The 26,838-nt window shown below is 42.1% G+C and overlaps 1 protein-coding gene across 3 annotated transcripts in view; it reads left to right on the forward strand.

The window, feature by feature from the left end:
• The first annotated feature begins 7,990 nt into the window (after positions 1-7,990).
• The window catches only part of AKAP12 (A-kinase anchoring protein 12), a 31,104-nt gene continuing 12,256 nt past the window's right edge, over positions 7,991-26,838 (forward strand). The window contains exons 1-2 of one of the 3 annotated variants that reach the window (XM_067293568.1): positions 7,991-8,086; positions 17,857-18,043. In XM_067293568.1, coding sequence (XP_067149669.1) covers positions 7,991-8,086; positions 17,857-18,043 — 283 coding nt within the window. The other 2 variants (XM_067293570.1, XM_067293569.1) reach the window with 2 other exon arrangements.

Here is a 26,838-nt window from a genome sequence, read left to right on the forward strand (position 1 = left end):
ATACATGAACCCATAAAAAAGGTAGTAGACCGTTCTCACCATTCTAGAAGGTTTTTACTTATCAGGCATATTAGTGCCCTCTTGTACAATGACTAAGGCAAAATTTGGGCTATAGAAATGACCTACACTTGCTCTACTTCTAGCTTCTTTCCCGCATCAGTAATCTTTCTTATGTGCCTTGGCAACAAAGGGGCTAAAAATGCTTTGAGTTAGAGTCCCAGTTCAGGAATTATTTAAAAGTCTGAAATATGATGGTTATCTTTCTGGTTATATTTCTGCTGGTTATTTTTCTGGAAGTAAGCTTATTTTTGATCACTCTGACAGAAGGTTAAAAGCTTCTTGTTAAAAGTTTGGGTGTTTCTTTGTACTTTGTCAGTCAAGTGATAAGCCTACAATTTCTATTGATTACTCATGACAAAAACTATAAAGGATGAGTACTTAAGCCCTATTTATTATTTGTATTACTACAGCAATAGGCACACCAAGTCATAGATAGAACCACATTATATTTAGCAATATATCACACAGAACAAAAGTGCATTCCTTGCATCAGAGAATTTACAATCTCATTACAAAGTAACAGAAACAGCAGACCTCTCAGCTTCCCTGAATTCAGAGACTGCGTGCAGAGTTCAGGTAAAGGAGGGAGGTGTTGCCTGCACAGGGATCATCTCATGACTCTGCCTGCCTAGGAAAATGGTTCGGAAGATGGGCGGGTGGCCAGGGCACCAAGCTGCTGCCCAGGAAATACGCCTCCCAGCAGGACCCCTGTGAGCGTGAAGCAAAGCGCTGGGGCCCCGCATGGCCAGCCTGGGGCGAGGGGAAACCCTGATGCAGCAGCACAAGCACCAGACATCCCGCTGCACAGAGGTGGGAGATTCAGGACCAAGGTGCGACTCTCATGTTCAGAGAATGAAGTCTGATGAGTCTGCAATAGATATGCACAGATCAATGGAGGAATGCAAGGAAATAATGAAGCAATATTACTGAGTGTGCTGGGCAGTAATCATAGATCAGCCATATAACTACCTAACTGCTGTTCCGCTTTCTGTAGACAATCTGTCAAAGGCATGATTTAATGAAGGATTTGAAGGACATTTCCTCCAAGCATAAGGAGCAGCATAAGACAAAGTAGAGAGGGACTTGTTTGAGAAGCTCAAAAGCAAATGAAGGAGGCAGGTAGCCACGACCATCATCAATATTGAAAGACAGATTATAAATATGGTGGGGTTAGATGCAGAGGGTTCTTGAAGACAAAGACAAATAAATCATGCTTGATGGAGAGCTGGAGGAATGCTGCAGAGAAAGGTCAAGGTAACAGGCTAGGAAAATTATCCTTACAGCAGCATTCTGGGTGGATATTAGCAGAGCAGGACAGCATTTGTTCAGGCCGGAGGAAGAATGTGACGGTACTAAGACACGATCCTGGTGGTCTGTGTGCTTCCTTATAAATCTTTTTTCTTGCTCTGTTTGCCTGTATTGTGTTCCAGAAAACATTTTGCTGTTTCCTACCTATAGAAATTTCTGGAAAATTGTTCCACCCTGTTCTGGGAGTGCATCACGGGAGGAAGGATTATGTGGCCTATACAGCATTCACATAGCATGTGTCTCTGGGCTGAGCCAGGAGCCACAAAACATTACAAGAAATTGCCTGAGGGGCAGGTAATCTTGCCTGGGGTGGGGTGCAGACCAGGCTTATGTCCTACGGGACAGGGCTCCTGAGAGAGGACATGGTTGTCCAGGTTGCTGGCAGAGCCAGGTGCCTGTCAGGGTGGCAGCAGTGGTTTCCCCTCAGGGTGGTACAGCCTGCTTGGGGGATACACAAGCTCTCTGCAGGGACCCGAGGACTGAGCTGCACAGAGAGAAGGGCATCTTGGGGCTATGCTCACGCTTGCAGAGAATAGGGAATCCCTCAGCAGCAGGGGCTTGAAGCTTATAGCTTCTGGCAAGAGAAGGAAGGTGTTTTCTTTACCTACTGATGAGCCCTTACAGAATAGGCCTTGCTAATAGGTGACGAGGAACAATTCACTTGAACAAAGTCCAGAGCAACCTGATCTAAGTTTGAAGTTAGCCCTGTTTTGAGCAAGAGTTTGGACTAGATGAGCTCTGGAGGTTCCGTCCTACCTACGTTATTGTCTCATTCTATACTAAACTCAAATTTGATTTTTAGAGTGAGGTTTCAGCACCGGCTGCCCCTGTGCCATGCCATTCTTCTCAGCTGCTGTGATAACATCAGTAGTGCCAAAGTATTTCTAAACAGTGCCTAGTCTGCAGGGATTTCCTCCTGAAGACAAAAGCCTCATCACTCACCTGCTGTTGAGACAATGGAGTAATGGCACTATGGAGAGCATCTGCGTCTCTTTATCTCTTCTTTCTGGACATTCCTTCCTTGACGAGGAATTTCCTCAGAGCACTAACTGAAAGGTTTTTGGGATCAGATGCATTTATCTATGCAGTAGATAAAACACTGCAGGAGAGGACACATTCCTCTGCTTTTATATCTCTACCACTATCACTAAGCTTGCCTGTAAGCTGGTGTCCACGCTGGCACTCTATGGTCCTTGCATCCATGCACTGCATTATTTATTCCCTTACTACACTGCATGACTATCAAACTAATAATATGAATCTAAACTACAAATTAGGTCCAGCCTTCCTTTCCTTAGCAGGAGAGTAGACCATCCAGCATTACAGTGAAACTATAAAATGGATTCCTTTGAGCTTTTCTCTTCTCTAAAAGGCCAGTCATATAGCACACTTCATTTTTTTCTTTATAAAGCCAAAGATTTTTCTTCTATGGAAGAAAAACTTTCTAGCCACTGTCTTTTTTAAGCTTGGCCATGAAAACATTGTCTCCTGGAAACCCCTATATTTTGATACAGACAGATAAGGATGCTGTCCAGCAATCAGAGCTCTTATAGTGCTGAGACTCCATCATTTGGACATTGACCAGGCAATGTTTTGCATCTCTTTGGTCAAACTCCCAATGGGACAGGTGTTTGTGGTCTTTTGCCCTGTCCTACAGCCCCATGAAGAGTTGCATTCTGGCAATTGATGGCAGTTAGACTATAAGCTTAACACACTTGTCGAACACTCCTGCGAAGAGCAGGGTAAGTGAGGAAATGACGAGGAGAAAAACTAAGCTACATACTGGGTCTACCTTTCCCAGTATGCCTCCAGGATGTCAAATTACAGTATCTGGACCTGCCATAAAGTACAAATAGGCACTGGATGACACATAGTTTATTCAAAAGTAAGGCCTTTACTTAAATCATCTTCACATTCAAAACTGAAAATCCACTTCTGCTATTAACATTATTTTCTAAATTGCACAGATATGTACACGAGCCTTTATTCATTGATAGCTCTTTTCTGATACAGATCACATCTGTGATGTGAGCATATTGGATTTAGAGGTTCTGATCATTTTGTATATCCGTGTGATTTTCTGGGGTATGTTAGCTCCTAGGAACTAATGAAAGGGTTTCCTCCGAGCTAATTTTGCAAATTTTATTCCTTTCTCATTGTTTCTTCCTATGACCTTATCAATACTGCTTGCAAGCAATCTATTTTTACATGGATATTATTGCAATTTTCTTCCATTTACACTTATCATCAATATTTTCTATTTGGTGGCATGTACATATTGGCTTCTTAGGTATACATATTTATTTGTAACAGCATCCCGAGATTTCCTGTGACAACTGGCCAAAAGTGGGGGGCACAAAGCTGACCATAGCTGCTAAACACAGCTGCATTGAAGCCACAGCGCTGCACTCTCTAACCAGATCTAAGGTACGTTCTAGAGAGCTTCCCCTTTCAAGAACACTTATATGATATGTTTCCACTTAGCTTTTATGCCAAAAATATCCCTGTGCAGGAGCTGCTGATAAAAGCAGTAGGAGTGTTAGTGTAAACAGGGCTCCGGGCAGCTGCCAGTACTTCCAGTCGCTGTTGTCGTGCACAGACCCGTGCACAGATGGTCTCGATCTGACATGGGGAGCCCGTGGCTCGGAGGCCAGCCTGGGCAGGCAGCGTCGTCCCCGCAGCAGGCACAGCAGCCCTCCCACGACCCCCTCGCTGCCGCGGCTCCTTGGGTGCAGCCTGGGCAGGCGGCAGCGGCAAAGGACCTGCGTGGGCTTGTGGGCAGCAGCGCTTGCAGAGACTGTCGAGGTCAAAGCCATAAGGAGCGGACAAGGTAAAATAGCAAATGGCGCAAAACATGTAGGGGAAAAAAGGTCACCAGCACTGGTCGAGGTGACCTGGTGTGGTTCATGTCAACTTTACAAACACACCAGCATCTGCAAAAATTTAATATTTAAAAATAAATTTTTAAGTGAGTAAATTGAGCCTTGTCCACAGACTCTGAGTTTCAAATCTCATCATGAAACTTATCCAGGTTTCAAAGAAGTTTAAAGCATTTATATGCTAACTAGGAAGCTAAATGATTTTCCAGCCATTCTGAAGGTCTGTGCTTGGACCTATTAGTAGTTTTCTCAGAGACTTTTTTTTGGAAATAGGTCTCCTTAACATGCCAGTAGCACTTTAATTATTATCCTTTTGACTTCCTTGGTTTCTTCCTGAAACTTAAGCATGCATACTTCTGTCAGTAGCTTGAATATTCTTATATCAGTGCCAACTTTTGATGATTTTAGGAAGAGGACCATCTGAAATACATATGATTCCACCTTACTGGAAAGGCTCTCAAGGGAAGCAGACTTTGTGCCTGAGAAAAACCTCCACATAGCAAAAGGCAGTTGCACCATTCAGCGCAAGGGTCTGGACAATAACAGTTCTGCCCAGCGCATACAAAGAAGACAGAGAAACATGGGCCGACACATGCCAGGATCAGAGCTGTCATGTGTCATGATTCCTTCTGTATAGACAGGGTACAGAGCATCATGAGAAGCTAAAAGAGACCTGACCAGCCTCTGGGCCAGAGGAAAAAACAACAACAACAACAACAAAAGCAGAAAAAAAGGAAAGAACACTGATATATGCAGTGAGGTAGGACACAGAAACTGTGCCCATACTAGTGATTAAACAGGGCTGGGCCACTGGCCCATGGCTGTCTGTGCCTCTTGTTTGCGCACTTGCTTTTTGGAGGGGGAGGGAATTTAGGCTTGTGTACACAAACCATGCTGCAGTGCTCAACCTTGAAGCCAAAAAGCAGTCCCCAGCACATTTTATTTAGCAATATAGATGCAGCCAGAGAGTTCCAGTGAAAAGGAAGAAATCTGCATTCAAATGCATTCAACAAAATGATCCATGTACGGGTTTTGGAGGGGGCTCACATTCAGCTGCAGTGTTTGCAACCATGCTATCAGACCGCTGGTCCATGTAGCAGAAAGCCCAGCACTAGATTATGTAGTGAGCTACAGGGCAGGCCCAGCAGCTTTCCTGCAGTGGGGCATGAGCAAAAGGGCTAAAGAGCAATTTTAGATGGGAGAAAGGAGGCCATGTTCTAGCTGCTTGCAAGGAAAGCATTTTGTGGTCAACAGGCAATGAAAAGAGAAATGATATGGCCCAGATCTTGAATTATATTGCATTTCCCTTCTTGAGCCGCTCCCTTGCAAAGCCCTGAACTCCTCTCTCCTGCAATGAGTGCCGTTCCTGGCTGCTCCGCGTGCTGCTGACTCGTGGCCCTCCCTCGCCAAAACCATGGCTGCTGGAAAGGGTTGCTAGCTCCCTTTTTTGTGGGTGCTGGCTGATAAGGGATCCAGGAGGATAGGCTGGTTATCTGGGAGTTCTTCTACAGACTCTGTTAGCACACTATTGAAAGCTTAGACTTAACAGTCTAGGGACTCCTTCCCCTCTCTCCCTGCCAGGCACCTCATTCTGAGGAAGGCTTGCCTTCGCCCGTTAACCTGTCTCTTCACGAACAATTTACACACGTACGTGGTGGCTGTGAAGCATCACCAGCTCTGGGTGACTGTCGCGTACATGCGTTCCATTGTAAAGGGAGAGACACTGCGACACAGAACTGGAGAATGAGCTTCAGCCAGCAACAGAGAGAAAGAAAAACATGCACTGTAAAGCAGTCCTGCTTCACAGAGAAATCCTGGGCATTTTGTCAGTTACTATGGCCTGATTCGCCATCACTTACATATAGTTATTAATATTTTACTGCAGAAATGGTCTCATAGGCCCAATCTAGAGTACATCTGTAGCTACTGTCCGGACACACTACATTAGCACCAGAAGTAGAGGGAAGGGCTCTGTGTGCCTGGCCTCAAAGGCTGGGTGGGAGCCAGCGCGTATCCCCAAGCGGCCCTCTATGGAGGACTCCAGCACCCTGCCCTTCTGAGGGCAGCTCCCAGGCAGCTTCAGCCAGCCCAAACTGAGGGTTAACTACCTTTTTTTTTTAGTTTTCATTTCCACCTCTGTGAACCAGCTCACCACACAATGGATTTTTATTTCTTTCTTACTTTTACCATCCTTCTGTAAAACAAGTGCTACGACACTCATTTCCTGGAGAAGAGGAAAAAATAATTAAGATTAAGAAAATTGGTGGGCAAATAAATTGATGCTTTAGGAAAATGTGTTCCTGCTGTGTCACACATATATAGGAAATAAAAGTTAATCTGACAATGAGATACTAAGTTGAAAGAGAGAGATGTTGATTCCATGTAAATAATCCACAACAGCGGTTTTGTTCTACTGAATGTTAAAGAGTCTGATAGATTCTCATATTAACTAAAGGGAATTGCTGCAGTGGCTTTTCCACTTAGTGACTTGATATGTCCTGATTGTTTTGGAGAAAAGATTGACCTATGTGCAGAGATCAGGCTATTTGTAGTATGCATTTTTAAAAGAATACTTTTTCTGACTGAACCACTGCTTTGATGGGTGAAGATTGCTTTAATTTTTCTAAAGCAAATGGTATATGGTTGTTTGGTACATGGTATCTGATTTGAACTCTGAACTCTTTAGATCACATATGATTTAAACTATGAGTTTCTTAGAGGATGGATAGCTTTATACATTTAGAAAAAAAAAAATTATAGTTACGGTGAAGAAATAAAAAAAACAGTGACTGCACCCAGCAACCCATTTGGCACATTGTGGCTAGTTTATTTTAATGTGTGTGGCATTTCCCTGTTGATACTTTTGCAAAGTACTGGGTAAGAGCATGCTCCTGTGTTTCACATGTTGGTCCCACTCCTGTGGCATGGGAAAGGAAGCTGTGTGTGTTTAGGGTCAGGAGAGAAAATGCCATGTTTCTTGTTTTGCTTTTACCATTTAATCTGGCATGAATTAACACAAGAGAACCTGTCCTGCATGACAAAAAAAGGGGGGGCGTTATTCCCCCCCCCCCCGAATTTGTCCTACGACCCTCCTTTTGTGTATCGGCCAAAATCTGGACTTGCCTCTGGCTGCTTGCACGTAGGCCCAGCTCTGGCAACCCCACCGCCCCGGGGGCTCGGGCCGGAGCTGCGCCCCGGGGCCCGCAGCCAGGGGCCGGCGCGGGGGGCGCCCGGCGGGTGCGCAGCCCCCGGCGCGGGGGGAGCCCCCGAGGGCGCCGGCGGAAGGCAGCCGCGCGGCCCCGGCCCCGGCGAAGGGAAGAAACGCTTAGTCAAGGCGCGGCCCGCCGAGGGGAGGCCGGGGAGGCCCCAGGGGCCGGCGGTGGGGCCGCCCCCCCGCGGCAGCCGCAGCGGCGGCGGCGCCCCGAGGGGACCGGCCGGGGCGCGGCGGGGCCGGCGGTGGCGGCAGGGCGCTGCCCGCCTTGGCCGCTCCTTATCAGCCCGGTTTGATGCTGCAAGGCGTGTCTGGGGCTCTGCTCATGTGATGGAGCAAGAGGGAGAGACGGGCGGGGGACAAGGGGAGGAGGTGATTTTTTCCTCTCTCTCGTGCGCTCGCTGTTTTTTTCCCTCCCCTCGCCCTAGAGGAGTTTGCAGAAAGCCGGGCTCCCGCACTGCCCGCCCGCGCTCCCGCCGCCGCCCCGTTGCGAGCCCCCCCCGGCCGCTCCGCACGGCCGCGGGGCAGCGCCATGGGCGCCGGCAGCTCCTCCGAGCCGCCCGACCCCGCCACCGCCGCCGAGCCCCCCCGCGGCGCCGCCGAGCCCCCGCCACCGGAGCCCGCCAAGGTAAGGCAGGGGCAGCGCGGCCCGGGCGGCGGCCGGGGGAGGCGAGGGGGCGGCGGCGGCGCCCCGCGGCACCCGCCGCCCGGGGAAACTTTGCTGCCGCCCCGGCGGGCACCTGCCGCGGGCACCGGCACCGGCCCCGGCGGGCGGGGGCGGCGGCCACCGGGGGCCGGGACTACGCCACGGCCAGCGCCGCAGTCATAAAACTCCCGGCGGCGGCGGCGGCGGCGGGGAGGGGGCGGCGGGGCGAGGGGCGGCGCGGGGCGGCGGGGCGCGCCGCGCCGCTTTTGTGTGCGGCCCCGCGGGGCGGGCGGACGGGCCGCACCCTGCAGCGCCCGTGCCAGGAGATCTCCTGACTGCGGTCCTGCCGCGGGCTCGCCCTGGTACCCAGGGCTCCTGCAGCTGCTGCTCTCCGCAGCCGCTTTCTTTTTTTTTTTTTTTTTTCCTTCCCCCCCCCCCCCTTTTTTTCCTCCCCCCCTCTCCCGAGGATGCAGGTGGGAGGCGCGGCCGAGCCAGTCGGTGCGTGGCCTTTGCGGCAGGGAAGCCTTCCCTGCGCTGACAAGTTTCCTCAACTCGGCTCCTGCCTCAATATCCAACCCCCCCCCCCCCCCCCAAGAAAAAAATCAACCCTCAAATTCACCTGAATTGCAGCATCCGCGGGAGGCACTCACCCCCTCCCCCCCCCCCGGACCACGTCCAAAGAACAAAAGCGGTGTGAAACAGGCAGAGAAGTTGGCTATAATGGTCTCGTTTTATCCTGCAATGATGGTTTTCGTGCTCCTTGATATAATACTGCAGAGGGGGGGAGAAAGAAGTAATTAGCTACTCTCCGCCAGTACAGAACAGAACAGCTTTAGGTATGTTATGTTTAATCAAGACGTTGAAGAATTGAAAGAAATTCTTTTAAAACATGTCTGCTGTTTAAAAATAGATTATGAATGAACCCATTTATCCCTCTGGAATAGGCGTGTTTAGGGGATTCTGGAACTGAAAGGGAGGTTATATGCATTTACATGTTTACATAGCATTGCTTTGAGTTTAGACGTTAGTTTGTTAGGCGGGAAATAATATTACATTATACCAAGATCCCGTTCTTTAGATTCTTCAGAGCTCCGGTCTTCCAAGTAGGGATATTCAGAAGTTTCTGTACGCTGATGTGTGGGTATGTTAAAGCTCGAGAACTGGTTTTGACTTTGTTTCTTTGACCTTGTGGTTCAGATTTAACTTTCAAGTTGAATTTCCCATAGTTCCTGGCTTCCACTAGACCTCCTTGTGCATGTTTTGACAGATTTGAAAACCACATTGAGAATGAAACTTTAAATTAACTGAGATTTGTTTTACTTCATTTTTAACCAAATAAGCATCAGGAGTCAGTTTTGGTTAACAAAGTATTTAGCAATTGTTTAACAATTTTAGATTTCAGATACTGAAATTTAGACACCAGTGAATTTACGCAGGATAAGCATTTGACTACCATGATTCTTTGCTTCTAAGGGAAGGTAATATGAGTTTCAAGAAGGGGCATAACATTCATAATCATATTTATCCGGTTACAGGAACTAAGACAAAAAAAGATAATACCACTGATGCTGTTTTATGCCTTCTACTCCTTAGGAAAAATGCTTTGTAATTAATAGATTTAATCTTGTTATTTAAATAGGACTGTTTAAAGGTCTTCTAGCATTTAACTGCTAAAAGGTGTGTTCTGCTGTTTTTTTCTCAAACAACTAGTCCTGTCTTATTTTCCTTTTTATGTAGTATAATGTAATTTTTAACAAAGTTTAGTTATAGGGTTTTTTTGTATCCCACTTATTCTGTTCTTACCACAATAAGGTAGTGCTATGCTGATTCATGAAACAATTTTTCATGGTTATTCCTTTCAGCCCTTTGAATCTAGAAAATGACCAGATCATGCTGTGCCCCCCAAGAAAACTATAAAAGAGTTAATTTGTTTGTAGAGAATACAGTGGGTATGTTTTAAAGGATGGTCTTCTCTCTTACATGTTTCCAATTGAAACATGTATCACCATCCCCTCTCTTAGAAAGCAAACTTTGGAAACTGGTTTTAATGTAATCCAACTTGAGTGAGCCTTGGCAATTCAATTGCAGACAAATTCCCCAGGCGACTATTCTAATATTATAAAATCTCGCAGCAGTTACACTTTTTTTTGTCACTTAAAATTCCTCAGAATACTTGATCAAGTTTCCTTCATAATGTAAATTGGATTCTATTTTCTACCAGGTGAAAACCTATTTGCCCTTTCTTCGAGAAAGGGCCAAATTTGTAGCCTTCGAGTCATTTTGCTATTGACTGTTGTTGACTCTTTGGCTGGGTATGAGTTTTTCCTGAGTGTTAGAGCGGGGAGTGTACGACTCTGTGTTGCTCACTTCAGCAGCCTAGGAGGTGTGAGACCCAGGAAACCCCTGGGGCTAGAATCCCAGCAGGATTTTGGAGCCCGTGGGTGTTGGCTTGCACACGCTGCAGGTCAAACCCGGCCTTGGGGGTTAGCACCTCGGCAGGCCATCCGGTCCTTTCACAGGCTGCTGCTGAATCGCACATCAAGCAGCTCCAGCATTTACAACCCAGCGTGTTCGTGGGACTTGAAACTGGTGCTGTTGTTGCTGTGATAGACTAGGCCTGGACTTGGGGAGGGTGAGGAGCTATTCTTTATCTCGTGTGGCCGTCCCTGGTGTGGGAAGCCACCTCTGGAGAGGAGTGCGACAGAGAGCTGGAGGTGCTGATCCCTTCGCATGTCTGAACTGAATCCATTGTGTCTGCGAAGCAACACCCAAAGCCTTGTCGAAACCAATGCAAGAGGCTGTGGCTCCATGGAAGGTTCATCCATCTAGTTAATTACTCTTTCAGCAGCAATATCTTCCTCCTTTATTCCTTTCCTCCCCTGTCCCTCTCCCTGTCCTGCCCCTGATGATGCAGTCCTCTCCTGCACCTTGCACAGTATCTGGTGCTCACCTTACCCTTCCATGAGCCAGTTTACCTCACTAACCCTTCAAGAAACAGCAGATTGTATTTTTTTTTTGCTGGCTCAGTTGCCTGAAGTTTGAGTGAGTTGAAGTGGCTCATACAAAGCCCTGATGAGACCCAGAGCCAGGGCAAGGCACGCATCTGTAGCGTGTGGCCAGGTTTGCAGGGGAGGAGGGGAAATGAAACGCTTTCCCTACCAGTAGCCATGAGCTGCTGGATCACGTCTGCTTGTGAAATCTCCCCGTCAGACTGTCCTGAGTAGCACACAGAACTGACATTTGGCCTGAGAAGGATTTAAGAGATTTCAATAATAATAGCACTAAAAGAGTGGGAACAGAATTTTTTTAGTCTCAAAGAGGGGAGCAAACAAAAAACTCAGGTGTCCCAGACTAAGAAAAGCTTTGAGGTGCTTAACAGTATGGGTCCCGCACTCCTGAGATATGCTGCAGCCTGGGCTGCGCGTACCTGTGGCTTCCTCTGTGCCACCCATGATACTTGGCGAGCTCATTCAGTGAGTTAACCCAGTCAAAAACTCTTCAGTTTCTTTGGCAAGATAGTTTTCTGCCTATTTAGCAAGACATATGGGCTTCTGGGGCTTGGACAATAGAAGCAGCAGGTGCAAGGGAGCAGGCAGGACCTTGTGACCAGGAGTAGGCAGGGAACTGGGTGGCAGCAAACCATTAGACTGGTTCAGTCCTCTTGTGAGCTTGTCCTCTGCTTATAGCAATGATGTGCCTCCCGCCCAACTTCCCCTTCTCATGCCCAGCTGCAAAGAAAAAGTGGAAGACGACACCAGTTTGCTGCCCTCAGAGGGGTGCCCTCTTGCGGGGGTGGAGAGGAACTGCAGGCCACTTGGGCAGCGCAAGGAGATCTGTGGTGTTCTGTCAGCATTTCGGCTAAAACAGTTAGGTTCTTTTGATCAAAACCCACATTTATATTTTATTTAATAATCCAAGGTACCAATTTCATTACAAGTTTATTTTTGCAGCCCTACTGAGAAGGCAGAATGCTGTGTTGGAACAGCTACCTGAAACTGTGTAGGGAAAGTTTTAAAGATAGAGTCCAGAAAAAACTGGCAGCCTAGTGAGGTATTCTCGCAGCAAAGTAGAGGTCTGGCAAAGGTAACTTTTTGCTGGGGTTGATGGCTTTAAAATTTTGAGCGTGGTGAATTCCTGGCTTGCTCATGTGCAGGGGTCCCTACTCCAGACTAGTGAATCGTTCAAACTATTTTCTGGAGTAGTAACTTGATTACACTACCTGTGTTGTAATGAGAGCAAGTGTCTGCTAGACAGTAAATATTTGGAACCATCTCTTCTAAAGAGGTTACCAGCTGAGATGTCAGAATGCCTTATTGTTTGAATGCCTGACAAATAACAGCTGTGACAGACTTACATCTGCTGTTTAAACAACTGTGTTCTGGTGACAGAGCTGAGTCAGCCTGAAAATATAAGCATGTCCTACATTAGTGATTGTAAAATTAAGCTTAATCAAGTACCGGAGGAAAGTTCCTAAACTGCGTCTCTAACAGCCCAAGTTAAAAACCACTCAAGTTTGAGATATTTGGTATGAATAATGCGAGCAGGCTGTAGGAATACTCCTAGCGCAGCACTGCTGCTCTTTGAGTACTTCTCCTTAGGCTTTTAAGGGAAGGTAATGACATGGTTTTGTGGTAATGTTCAGAGTTCCTCCCATAGCTTTGTGGCTTGGGAGAAAACATAAAAATGCTCAATTGAAAAAATACACAAAGGAAATGGGTGCCATGGATCCACTGAAAGTGTGAAATAACCCCATAATAATGTATGAAATATGAGGAAATGTCCAGGAACTTTTGAAAGCAAAGGCAATTAGCTTATGTTTGATGTGACAGAGAAGCTAAAGAGATGCAGAGAGGAGTGATGTGGTCTTTGAAAGTCTCCTGGTTGGAAGTGCAAGCCATGTTTTTAGTTAGTGAAACAAGAATAACTTGATTTGTGCTCTGTCCTTGTTTTAAAAGATACAGAATCCTTAGGGTCTGGATAAGTGGTACCAATGTGAACGGTTAGGTAAGGTCGTGCCTTAGAATTGTTACTTGGAAAGGTTGGAAAGGTGTAAGACCTAGGAAGGGGCTCAGGTTGGAACAGGCTTAGGGTGTGGACTAGAATGGCAGGCTGCAGGGTAGCAGTTCCTTCACAGATTGCAAAAAGAGGTGTTAGAGATGATTTGGGAGTAAAGACTAACAGTTTTGTTTCGGCCGCGTGGATTTTGAGGCAGTCGTCCATAAGGAGATATCACTACTAAGTCAGGCTGAGGGTCAGGACAAAAGAGTAGTGAGAGGTGAGGAGAAGGCTCTTGAATTTGTCTGCAGGAGACTGCCCAGAAATAAGGTACTGAAATTGAGTATGCACTCATGTGCCTTGCAGAATAAGGGCCTTATTTTATCTCCACCTGGAATCTGTAATGCCCCTGGAACCTGCAGTGCCTTAGCTAATGCAAAACAAGACAAACTGCTGTGAACAAAGAGTTGAAATGATCTAAATTCATTTTTTTCAAAATGTTGGTGTTTCAAGAGCTTTTTAATGAAGCAGCATGTGTTAGGAGCTGACCTCCTGGGCTGACCAGCAGTGCTGTAAGCTTTCCTGACATTTCAAAATCAAACTTGAGCAAAAATATTAGAGACCTTCACATTAGTTTGCTCAGTTGTTCAGGCAGCTGGATCTGGCTGTTTTGGTAATCTAATATAGAATCAGTGTAGAAGGATTAACAGAACGAGGCAAAATTAACTCTGGTGCGTTTGGGCCTGGTAGGAGGAATCCCTGGAATGATTTGGGTCTGGTACAAGGAATGTTGGGAATGGTGGTGATTACCAGCGGGGGAAGCTAGGTGCTGCTAGCCCATCGAGAGTAAGGGATGAAATAGGCTCTAATGTACAGTAAGAGAGCAGGGACTTGCTAGCCATTCATATCTGGCGTGATTCTTTATATTTGTTTTCTTTATACATTTGCAATTTTCTATGTATTCAGTGAAGTTTAACAGTTGAACTTAACGCCATATAGAATGGAGCAGAAGCTGCTGTTGGCTACCGAATGGCTTGTGCAATAACTAGTATGCATTTTAATCTCTCTAGTTGTATATCAGTGCTTTACTTCACCCTTTGAGGTGTGTATGAGGGAAAATTTTAGAGAATATGAACATGCTGTGTAATAGTGACATGGCAGAAACAAAAGTGCTGCATCACTGAAAGTCCTTTGGTTTGAGAATGAATAAGCAGAAAAAGGAGGGAACTGGAAAACCAGTTCTCTTCATTTTCACCTGCATTTATGAGGCAATGCATTCATAAATTATTTCATAATCCAAGGAGAGCCTTGAATATGTGCCTCAGAAACCTGATAAATGTACCAACTGTAGTATGTCTCAGTACCTGTAGATAAATACACAGAGCTGAATAATGAGATTCCTAATACTGTTAATTTTGTCTTTAAAGTTTTCTAAAATCTCTCTAAACTTTGAATTTATATTTGTCTAAGCTTTATAACTATTCTCAATGGAATTAAGAACGCCGCTTACTAAATTAGACATAATTGGTCTAAATTGCGGTTGATATCCCTTCAGAGAAATGAAGCAGTTAATGTGAGTGAAAATTGAAATTAGTTTTTCTCAAGACCTAATGCAGTGGGACAGACTGCACTGACCCTCATAAAGATCCTCAGCAACTTAGAACAGAAAACTTCTTTTGAAAACTAATTACGCTGTTGTGTGCCCCTTCATGTTACAAAACGTCTGTAAGATGCATATTTTTGTCTCCTTTGTATTCTTTTTAATTTGTGAATACTGTTGTTTTCATAGTTTTTATAATCTATTCCATTATTTAATGTAGACCACTTGATTTGAAAATCTAAATTTGCTCTCCTGTAGCCAAGAATCACGTCAAATTCTTTTAACTGAATGGGGTAAAAAGGTCACTGTCCTCTGGAAGAGGAGGGTTATACTGAAGATCTGGTCAACTTTGAAAATGCCAAGTTCTTCATATGTTTATGTTTCTACTCAGTTGTGAATGATGTGTCCTGCTTTCAGAACTTAATTTACATACAGAGTGAACAGGGATTATAAGAATACCAGCTGACAGTAAAGACTGCTTATAATCTTACATTTAGTAGTGTTCTTCATACTGGAAGAAATCTTAGCATTTTACAAATCTAAAGTGTTATCTGCTAGATTCAGAGACTTCTGAATTTTGGTCAGTTATCTTCAGGATGATATGTAGTCACTGTCTACCTGAATGCATCGCAACTGTAGAAAATTCAGCACTGGGGAAGGGAATTACCATAGTTAATATTTTGTCATAACACTGAGGGCTCAATTTAAAAAGGAGGCAAGGTGTACTGTGTTGAGGTACCTAATTCCTATGCACCCTGGTTCCTTATAGAGTCCACAGATCCATACTGGGCACTTACTTACACAAATGGTAGCCTTTGGGTGTACATATGTCTATACATGTAAATGTAGCTTAAAAATGGTATGTCAACTGGGAGAAGTTTGAAAAGAAAGGCAAGAAAATTTTTGAATAAGATGAGTGCGAAGATATTTCGTGCTAGTTCTGAGGATGTGATCCTGAAATATTCATCCACAAATTTATCTTCAGATAGCTAAGTCCCATTTGAGCCAGCAGGACACATGTAAACTTAAGGTTGTTCTTGTGTTTGCAGGACTTAGCAGCCATCTTACTAAGATGAATGAGGAAAAATCATTATTAAAAAAAAATCTGTGCTTTTATAAACTAGTATCAGAGAATCTCAAAGCACTTCAAAAATTAGATTGGTATTTTCTGTGTTTATCTAGTGTTAGTCTTTGACTGGTTATCACCATTGAATTGATGCTGTGTCCAATAGCAGAAGAACTTCTCGGAGTTTATATCCCTTTGTTCAGTAGTGTGGCATTTTTATTTCTTCTGAGTTCCTGTGTTTTAGATTTATGAAAAGGATGATGTGAGAAGCGGGAATGTAATCTGAGTGTTGAGCCATTCTGTATTTCTTCTATTTAATATCTGGTCTCAGCATGTGAAAACTCTGAAGCCAAATTATTCCATCTGTGGTATTGGCAGTAGCACAGGATGGTGTCCTTTTTCGTGAGGTGGATTATGTGGCCATGAAAGGCGGCTTTGAGGAGCGCGGCAACACCAGGTGGAAACAATTTGGCTTAATTAAGGGCTTCTGAACTGAAAATTGGGAACCCTAATGCACACTTCTTTGCCTAGGGAAGTGGGGACACAGTGCTTTTTGCAGGTCTGGTCTGGCACATGAAAAGGTAGTTGAACAATAAGAGGGAAGCCTTTTGTCCAGCACTCTGTATGTTGATTTGAAATTCCATTGCAGCAGGATAATTGCTAATATAAGTTAATAAATAGGTCCCTCCATTCAGAAACTTGTCTTAGTGGTTTTGGGAGGAGAATCATCAGGAACATGGCATTTTTCTTATCCTGGTTTGGTGCTTCAAACATTTGGATGTTACATTACATTAAAAGATGGGATGTATCAGTGGTTCCTACACTTAATGAACAGATATTCAGTGCCAGTATTTTGGGAGTATGGCTGAGTAATAAGAAAATGATATGTAATTAAGATTTGCTGTTCTACCAGAGGAACTTTTAAACTTGCACTTCAGAAATGGAGATTGGAGATGTGGTTAATTAGTTGAAATGGCTTCTGTTGGAAGAGAATACAGTCAGTTGGAGAGCTAGTTAATTAAACAAATAATTAAAGGGTAAGAAAGTATTTTAAATGACGACAACACATTCTAAACTTTAGAAACATATTTTTATTATTTTAAAAGTATCTCCCTTGTTGTATGGCAGGCCATAAAAAAATCCTGGAAGTAATTAAAATTGTATCAAATGTGGAAGCTGTAAAAGAATTCCCCCTGCCTCCTTTGCAGTTCTTCTATTATAGCTGCTCTAGATTTTACTTGTAAAAATACTGGGTAAAAGCAGTTCATATAAAACATGAATGTCTTCCCTTGAATTTGATAAGCATAAACATGTAATTTTTCCAAAAAATAGGTTTTTATATTTATTTTAAAGTTCATATATTGACAAATTTAGGAAAAAATGCAATAGGTTGGGAGTACTCTGTACTATTATATTTAAAACAAAGTTCACTTTTCATTATAAGAACAAGCTCTACCTCATAACTGAGGCCCCCAAATTCTAGTTTTAATCCCAGCCTCAGTGAATTTCTTCTTGGGGTTTATATATGTGTTCAGCTTTCTCTGATGAATAGTTCCGTTGCTTTTTAATTGTACAGTTTATGATAGTAAGAGAAATAAATACATCAGCAGAGGAACAACCTCAAAGGCTTTAGTGTGGACAGGATTCATGCACATATGAGAGCAATTGTTTCAGACATTTTGAAGAATGAAAAAATATCTTTTCATCAGCTAGATTCACATCATTCTGAAATTTTCCTTCGTGATTGTAAATGTTAGAAATGTATTTTTACACAAGGTTATAGGCCATTGTCTGTGAGAGTAGATTCTTCCATGTGTTTCATGCAGGAGAACAATAAAATAGCCCCAGATTATAATTGTTGTTTTTTCTCACAGAAGTACTTTGACGATTTATTAAAGTTAATAATTTTGAAAAAGGGCAGTACTACACTGAAGCATAGAAGTGTTTATTTCCCCAAATGCCCGTATATATATAAAATGAGTATAAATGAACAATGCTCTGTGCAGGACGATTGGCCTAATACTGACATTACCTTTTTTCCCCACTCTTTCTCCTTTCCTTCCATCCTGTATCTAATACTTGACCATGCAGGTTTTAGATGCAAATTTACCAGTATCTGACATCAGTGAAGACAATTTGGAGCTTGATGTCCCACTGCAGGAACCACATCAGCCAGAAGGTGTTGCAACACATCAGGAACTGAATGGAGAGCAGCCAGAGGGGGCTTCACCCCTTCAGGAGCCACCCGTACTGCAGGCAGAAGGAGGTGTACCTACTGGTAAGTAAAAACCTGTGTTCAGTGGACACTTCATAGAGGCATGGGTGCTAAGTGGGATGAGAAGTTGAAATAAGAATCAGTTAGCCATTTCCTAGTGAACAGATAGTTTACTCAAGTGATCTCCTGGTTGCTCAAGTTCAGTACTTCTAAGGTGTTTACTAGGACACACTTTCTTTGGGACACATTTTCTTTATAGCACAGTAGAGCTAATAAATCAGTTGCAGACTGAAACTGTAGATGGTGCAGGATACTATACGTTCTGCCTCAGGTGCGGCTCTTTTCCCTTAGTGCAAATCTGCAGTGCCCCTGATGGCTTGCTGCCAATGTCTTGACCATTCACCTAAAGGAAAGACTCAATTTCCACTCCTTATATTAGGAGTTTATGCTGTATTGGCTTATCTCTTCCTTCATAGGGCAGAAATCCTTTTGTATTCATTCATTGGTGGTATTAGTGTTAAGAAACTATCCTGACCTCACAGGAAGGGACAGTCTGGTGATCCATTGACTCTGTTTTGATTATGGTTCTCTTTCATACAGCTTGTAATCAGACTTGGGTTTTGATCACAAAATTTCTTTCTCCTTGGAGGCACCGCGGTCTGTCCTGCCCTGGGAACCTCTTTCTTTCCCAGCTGTACCATAATAATTATGCTGTTCGTTCTTCTGCACAAAAGGGCAACCCGCCTTTCCTGCCCTTTTCAGCCTTTGGTTCCTGCCCCCTTCCTTGTGCTGCTGGAGGCAGTTGCGCAGCTGTGCAGTGAGGGAGGTCAGCTTCACTGATCCAGCTGCACACTGATTTTTTTGGTGGGAGAACTAATGCTAACATGGGAGAGCAGGGGAGGGATGGGGAAAAGGTAGGATGGGCCACACTTTTCAGCTTAAGGCAATTGTATAACCCTTATTGTACTTTGGGTTTGGAATTCTAGTAAAGGCAATCCTTTGCCACATCTTCAGATTAATTGCCATAACATTATTATCCCAGTAGAAGGTTGCCTATATTTTATGCTGACCCTTTACATTTTCTTTTTTATCATGTTGATAGAGACTCTTGGCACTATAAAACCTGATGCAAACAGGTTTTGTCTTTCACTGACGGTAAATGCTGTTCCTCTTAAAATTTTACTTTTTATGGATAAGGATATTCTGAGAGAGGATAATCGGTAAACGAAGTCATGAAAGAGGAGAAAATACCTGATGGTTCGAAGTAGAGTCAGAAGATTTCATGTCAGTATTCATCTTTTGGATCCAGTAATATGAGATGGTCTTTAAAAGGGCATGGATTTCGAGTTGATAGCCAAAGTGATTTTGTTGAATTCAATCAGGATTGTGAACAATCCATATAATTGTGGACTGTAGCTTTAGTTATACAGAAATTGTGTTCCTAGACTGTATAATGAAGAAGAGTTGGGAAGCTCCCCTCGAAAGAAAAGAATTGTATGTGACCAAATGCGTGATGCTTTTGCTTGATGAACATAGATAGCATTAGGAATTTGTACTTAAGTAAATTGCTTGAAAAGTCTTCAGTTTCTTTAATGTCATCTCTTTGTGTGGTTGTGCGATGTTGCTGTTTCAATCAGGATTTTATTGCTGTCAGTGGAACCAAGCCTATATGGTAGCATAATTTTTATGAAAGTGAAAACAATCCTGGAGATGGGCTCTCAAAGTAAAAGTGGCCTTTATGGAGGCAATGCAGTGTTTATTTCCTGGTAACAATAACTGCAAATGACACCATCCAGACAGGAAAATAAAAACTGTCTGGTCAAGCATTAAAAAGCTAGTTCTTCAAGTGAAAACTCCATTCAGATACTCATCATTGTTCATATCTATTTCTCTGGACCTTATGAAGTCTGGTCCATATATCCTTGGACAAATGAATAAAGAAGCTAAAGTGAGGAAATGTTCCACGCTTCAAGAGAAATAAATCATGTTAGCTCCACATTTCTTAATGTTCCCTGCTCATTCTTTATCTCCTTTTGTTTGCAAGGTCTTTAAAATCGGAAATAAAGCATCATGACATGTAAGCAATACAGAGGATTATTTACAGTGAAAGAATGTTATATGACTAAGGTATTTTTTGTTGTTTTGGATTTTTTTTCTGTCCTTCTTTGGCTGAGTCATTATTTGACTTTCATATTTGGAAGACTATTTGAGAGAGATGATCCAGACTCATGAAAGTTGCCACTGTCAGATTAAATTAACTGAAAACTACCTTGAAGCTGGTGATCAGAGGCATAGTGCACAGACAAAGGCTCTGTTCGGCTGGCCCAAATGTCTGTGTATTGTCAGATCTGTATAGATTCCCCCGGCTCCCAGATTATCAGACTTTGGAGATATCCCACGTAATCTATAGTAACATCATTATCATAATAGAAGGTCACATATATCAGATGCTGACACTTTACGTTTTGGTTTTTTTTATCATATTGTGTCTTCTTTCACTAACAGTGAGAGCTGTTGGAGTGTTATGTTCCTATAATACAAGTATCCGGAGTAATACCTGTCTGAACCTCTTGACAGCAGAATTTGAGACGATTTGTATAAGTAATTAGGTTGTAGAGATTTCCAATTAAAAAAATGTTATGGCTATTAGTAGGCAAAGGAGCAAGTGATCCATTATGGGGAAACAAAAGTGTTCAATATGTTTTTTGTTTATGAGGTTTTACTATAGTAAAGAGTAAACTACCTATGGCTTTTAAATAGCATCTATTGAAATATCAATTTGGTCTGATTATTCTGTGTCAAACTGCTTGAAAAAGATGTTCCAAAAGTTTGAAATAAAGTGGTCTGTTGTTTAGAAAGTGGTTATATCTTCCTGCAAAGCTGACGTTTCCTCTCTTTTAAAAAAAGACGTACTTGAAGTGCAAGTTGGAAGGCGAATACTTTAAAGTAGAATTAGTGTAATTTCCAGAGAGAAATGATGGAAAGAGAATGGGAATGGTTACATTGTATTTCTGCAGCCTGCAAACGGTCCCGGCGCCTCGGCATGAGGTCTGCTAGCCGGCAGTTGGTGCTGGCGAGGCGAGTCGAGGGGAGGGATTCCCTCGTTAAAGAGCATCACGTGCACCCTGAAGTTGCTTTTTGCTCCCTGAGTTGTGCAGCAAGCAGCTGTGGAGGGACTGGTCCAGCCCGAGCGGCTGCTGAAGCCCGGCTTCAGCGCGTAGGGACGGGCGGCGCGCCCCGGCATCGCGGCGGCTCTTCGGCTCTTGGCTCGCTCTCGTCGCCGAGGCTGCTCAAGACAGCACTAAATATACGGAGCCTCACACTGTGAGAAGGAAGTTTCTTATTATTAGTGTAATTTAAAAATGCTGGGGACCATAACCATCATGGGTAAGGAAGCGTGGCATTGCTCAAACGTGAGCATACGCATTTTTGCACTCCGCTGATGAGCGCCTGCTTTTGTGTGTGGCATCTGGGGACTTTATGCTGCAGCCGTTTTATTACTTAGCCGGGCGGTGGGGAGGCGAGGGTGTGGTGAGCTGGGCTGTGCGTGCTGGAATGCGCCTTTCACTCTCCAAAGTATTGTTTCACTTATTACAGGTTTCCTGCTAGTGTGCTTGGAGTTAAAAGGTCCGTCTTAAATACTCTATCAAAGTCCAAACCGTAGGTTGTTGAGATTTTGAAATTTCTTGCCACTTCTACTTGGACGTTTGACGTGGTACTTGCGATACAAGGATACAAGGTTTATAAATTTGAAGAAGATGCTAATTGTACTTTTTTTTTTTTTTGGAAGTACCAGAATATAACTTAGTAGCTGGAAAAAAAAAGCAACAATAGTAGCCACATTGATTATGCTATTGTATGTTAATCAAAAGATGATTCAATACAATATCTTTCAAACTAAACTTAAGTGAAATTGAAAGAGAAGTAGAAGTGGGCATCATTTAGAAGTTGCAGAAGTATTTGCATGAAAGAAATGAAGCTGTTACTCTAAAACTGTTTTAATTATAATGAAGCAAAACATTCGTGTATGTGTGTGTGTCTCAGGAGGATCCCAGCCTGTAATGTCAAAAACTTGATGCTATATCTGTTGAACTCTCTACATTTTATTTAAGAAAGTGGTGGATGAGCCACTGAAGTATTAGAGCTGGCACCCTAAACTAGTTGGGATTTCTGGAAAGATAATAATATTGAGAGGAGCTGAGAATTAAAAAAAAAAAAAAAAATCTTGCACTGCTGTTTTTGCATAGAGATGTGTCTTTTGTGTAAGATAAGGTGGCAGTACAAAATTAAAAAAATATACATTACATTTCCTAAAGATAATTATTTTTCATCATGGAATTTCCCTTGAATTGATGTGTGTCTTTAGAAAGCTGCTAATTCTTTTTTATTTCACTATATTAATAATTATTTATTTGCTCTTTTTTATAATTTACTGGAGCTAGTGAATATATTCCACAAATACAGGGTTTATTCCTGCAAAATACTTTATTGTTACAATACACATCAACAACAAAGCCTGTGGAAGTCCAGCTCTGTTAGGAGCTGACCCTGGGGAAGACTGTACGTGATTTGAATCAGTTAGTAGGGGAGGAGATATCCTACTGCTGTTTACAATAGGGTTTTGATTAAACTTGATGTTTAATGAGCTTATCACATGCTGAGTCTTTTTTCTCAAAGGTTCTCTATTTTTTAATTTCCTTTTATTGTTGGTAATTAAAGGTTAATCTGCTTTTCTAAAGAAATTTTTTTATAGGGTTGCACAGGTTGATAGTTTGAGGGTTTTCTTATTTAATAATTCTTCTAGAATTGAATTTTCAGTGTAGCACAATTGCTTCTATACTACATTTTGCAAGAACTGCATCTGGCTCATAGTACAAGTTATCATTTCTTTGAAGGGACACAGCACATGTCTTTATTGATGTGCAGAAGTACATTAAGCTATCGTTTGTCTAATTAGTGTAGATGCAGCTAAATTTTCTTTGTAGTGAGTTTGTCTGTGATGTTAATATGTTATTCTTCATGCAGATGTTTTGACAAAGAAAATTTTCAATCTGTTGCTCGTTGTGCATTTTAATTAATCATTCTCAAAAATGTCCTAACAATTCCTGAGCTATACTGCTGTATCTCTTCCTTGTTTCTAGTGGAGCAGATATTTTTCCCAAATACCAGAGTACTACTGTTACATCTTTCTTATACTTTGTCAATACATTTTATTTTAAAAAGCAAAACAAAGTCCCTGAACATGAGACACGGGCAGTATGGAAAACCATGAAATTTCATAAATATTTGTAGCATGCCATTTTGGTTGACAAGCAGAACAGCTGGGCTGGTTTAAGAACAGTTTATTATTGTGAGTTCATTTAATGAAGTATCTTTAAATACAGTAACTGCATATCCAAGCCATGGTTAATGACCCTTACGTTAAAAAAAAAAAAAAAAATCTGAAGAAACTTGAATGCTGTTTTTTGAACTGAAGTGCTGGCTTTGTGAAACACTGAACTGAAAGAAGTAGTATTTCTAAAAACTTGTATTAATAAAATATGTAACTTTCCATGCTGGAATTTGGTACGTTGGTGTCTAGGTTGAAGCAGACAAAAAAAGCATAAACTTCTAAAAATAAGGTGTTTATGAGGGAACGTTAGAGTATCACATCAGAAATGATTCTGCTTTTTTTTTTTTTACACGTTATTTTCATTTGAGGTTATATACAGCGTCCTCTTCTGGGGATATTGCTTTTGCTTTTTCAAGGAGTTTCAAACACATGAAAAATTACAGATGTTTTGCAACTTCTTCCTTTTTTCCCTTTTTAAAAACAGACGCAGAAGTATGTAAAATTTTAATACTTAACTGTTCAGTTGCCAACCAAGTACCAGAGAACTAAAGACTGAACTTGCTGGTATTTGTTTTTTAAAGCTCTGGAAAAAGAGCGTGATTAGAAAGGTCATGAATTGCATGTATGCATTGTGAAATTTAGTGTGTAAAATCTCTGTAAATCCTCCCTTATTATTTAAGCATTCTTAAAGAAACCCCTCCCCACAATAAGCACAGCAAGTCAGTCCTTAGAAATAATGGAGTGAACAGAACGATGAAGGTAGTAGTACGTGCTTTCCATGAAAGACATATTTGTACACTGAAGTGGAAATGTAAATATAATCAATAGTAGAGATGGGAAACAAGAACTGGTGAAATATTGTCAAGAAGCAACAGTGCTGCAGCCTTTAGCATATTCAAGCATCTAATTAAAAAAAAAAAAGTTTGTTAAAAGGGTAACACCTGGACATATTTCTGCTTTATGTTTGTTACTACAAGGTGTATTGTTTGATAGGGGTTTTGTTTGTTTTACTAAAAGCAACCTCCTGAAATTTAAAGTCAGAAGGATCAGAATTTGTGGTATAATAGCCAATTCTTACACTCTACAATGGAAAGCTAAATGCACAGCTTACACTTTTATTTGCTAAAATATTCGGATTCACTAAATCCCAACTAGCTACTTCATTTTAAATAAATCTATTTAGGAGAGAGATGTCATGGATGTTGTCATTTAAAATGTGTTTTGTTTTGTTTTTTATTTACTGCTTCTCTGATTTTGTGTGTTTATGGCCCTTCTTCTCTTTGTATGTTTCCATAATAATTAGAGGAATTGTGCAGTAAAGGAAAATGCATTTAACTAATAAAACCTTGGTATTAAATTGTCACCATCATGGGCACTTAGTTCAAATCCAATTATAAATTGCATTCTTGTGTTTCACTGCCATGTGAGTTTTAGAGCAGTAGGTGTTCTTTGCAAGTCATATTTTGGCAAATCTAGCTGCAATGGAGGCGAATGATTCTAAAATACCCTTCAGCTTCATGGCTATTTCCTATTTCACTTACACTCATGGAAACCTACTGAGAGTATTCTATATGTGACTAAAAGCACGATTTGGCCCTAAATATTTAAACATTGAATAAATGAAAACAAAATAAAAAAACCCCTCTGGAGTCTTTCAGTGGTCAGTAGAGTTTGAAACATGGGGAACAGGGTGTGTGTGACATACATCTGATAGATTTAGAATGTAGGGAATTTATGAAAAAAATCCAGCACAGTACTGCAAATCCTTGGGGGGGAAAAGTCAACCAGCTCCAGATGTTGACATGGTTGACTGCAAGCACATGAAGTGCTGTGGATTTAACTCTTGCAGTCAGAGTTCTTTTTTCCTTCTTGTGACTACCAGAGGAGGAACACATTTTCACTTCTAGAGACAGATGAATTGGTGGTGGCAGTTAAGTTACATCGCTGAAAGTGTCAATCAGGTTATTAAAAGAGAAGTGTTAATAATTAATTTCATTTTAATGAGATGTGATAGGAATTCAGCCAGTTTGAAAATACTAATGTTCCAACATCTGATCAGTACCTGCATGCATCTGATAAAATGGAAATAAATTCTTACCCATTGACTAAGCTACCTGCAAAACTGAAGTCAGGCACTTCTGATTCCTTAAGGCCTTCAGCATCACATGTTTCTTTCAGAATAAAGTGGAATGTTTGCAGTTATTAAAGCACAAACTGCACCTTGATTCAATTAAAAAGACTTGAAAGTTACCTGGTACACAAACAGTTAAAATTGAATTTCAGCTTTAGTTCTTAGCCACAGTGGATTTAAATAACAAAGTGGATCGATTTTATGATATAACCTATGATTTTATCATTGCCTCTGGATATATCTTTATTGTATTTTTTGCCTTGACTAGCCCATAGTAGGTGAAGTGCAGCCCTACCCAGGGCAGACCTAAGAAATTGTTTTTCTCACAGTGTTTCACTAAACAGTTTTCTGGGAGGTATTTTGAAAGGATCTCCTGTGTTTCTTAAAGATGCTTTTAAGTTCTGTAAATTCATTCACAGAGTGCTAGCTGTCTTGCCAGAAGATCTGTGGTAGTGACATGCTGCAATACTCTGAACAATACCTTGTGTAAATAATTCTCAAAGCTTTCTAAGTGGAGTTACTCATTGTTTGCTTTGCATTCAAAACCGTCTGCACTAACAATGGTTGGGCACCAAGAATGTCATTAATAAAAATGTCATTAAAGAATTCAACTGCTAAGTATAAAGTTCAGTGTGTACAGTTGACTTCTCAGGTCCTCTGTTTCTTTTGTGCCCACTAAGTATAAAAATGCTGATTGGGGGTATTTCTTGCAAAAGCATGACTTTGATACATATCATATTGCAGGCCTGTCACAAAACAGTGGTAGACTCTTGCCAGCTGGCAGCATACACAGAAAATTTCTTGAATGGCATCTCTGTCTTCAAATGCTGTGGAGGGGCATCAGAAATGGATTGGGGTTAAAATGCCAATAGAGTAATTTTAAGTGTGACAGAAAGAAGTAGACAAAGTAGAGGCTGGGAACAACAGTAGCATGTCACTTACTAGCTGACATCCAAGCTTTAAGTTTCCTTGGGCCTGAAATACCTTGTGGCCAGATTAATGCTTTTTGTTGTGGAGTGATAGGGGCAGTGGCTGGACTTAGCCTGCAGACACACCCACTGCGTGTGCTATGAGGGAGTGACGGAGGTGAGAAGTGTGTAGCACAGTTGTGGCTTTCCATCCAAATGTCAGACTGGTATTAAAATATGTGCTCAGTCAATACATTTTTTTGTTACAGACCTTCCTTTTTGCAATTTATTTAATGAAGTGTTGCAAGGTAGCACGATTGTTTGACTCACAAGGAAGATCTAATTACTGTATACCTGATTCTACAGGTTTTGAACGCTTTTTACTGAGCCTGTAAATTTCTGTGTTCCCTTTCTTAATTTTATGATCCCAGTAGTTATCTTAATAAATACCTATACCTGAAGCTTTTGTAATGATACAATTCTTTTT

This window comes from Apteryx mantelli, chromosome 3 (assembly GCF_036417845.1).
Source record: "Apteryx mantelli isolate bAptMan1 chromosome 3, bAptMan1.hap1, whole genome shotgun sequence".
In the NCBI taxonomy this organism is placed as follows: Eukaryota; Metazoa; Chordata; class Aves; order Apterygiformes; family Apterygidae; genus Apteryx; species Apteryx mantelli.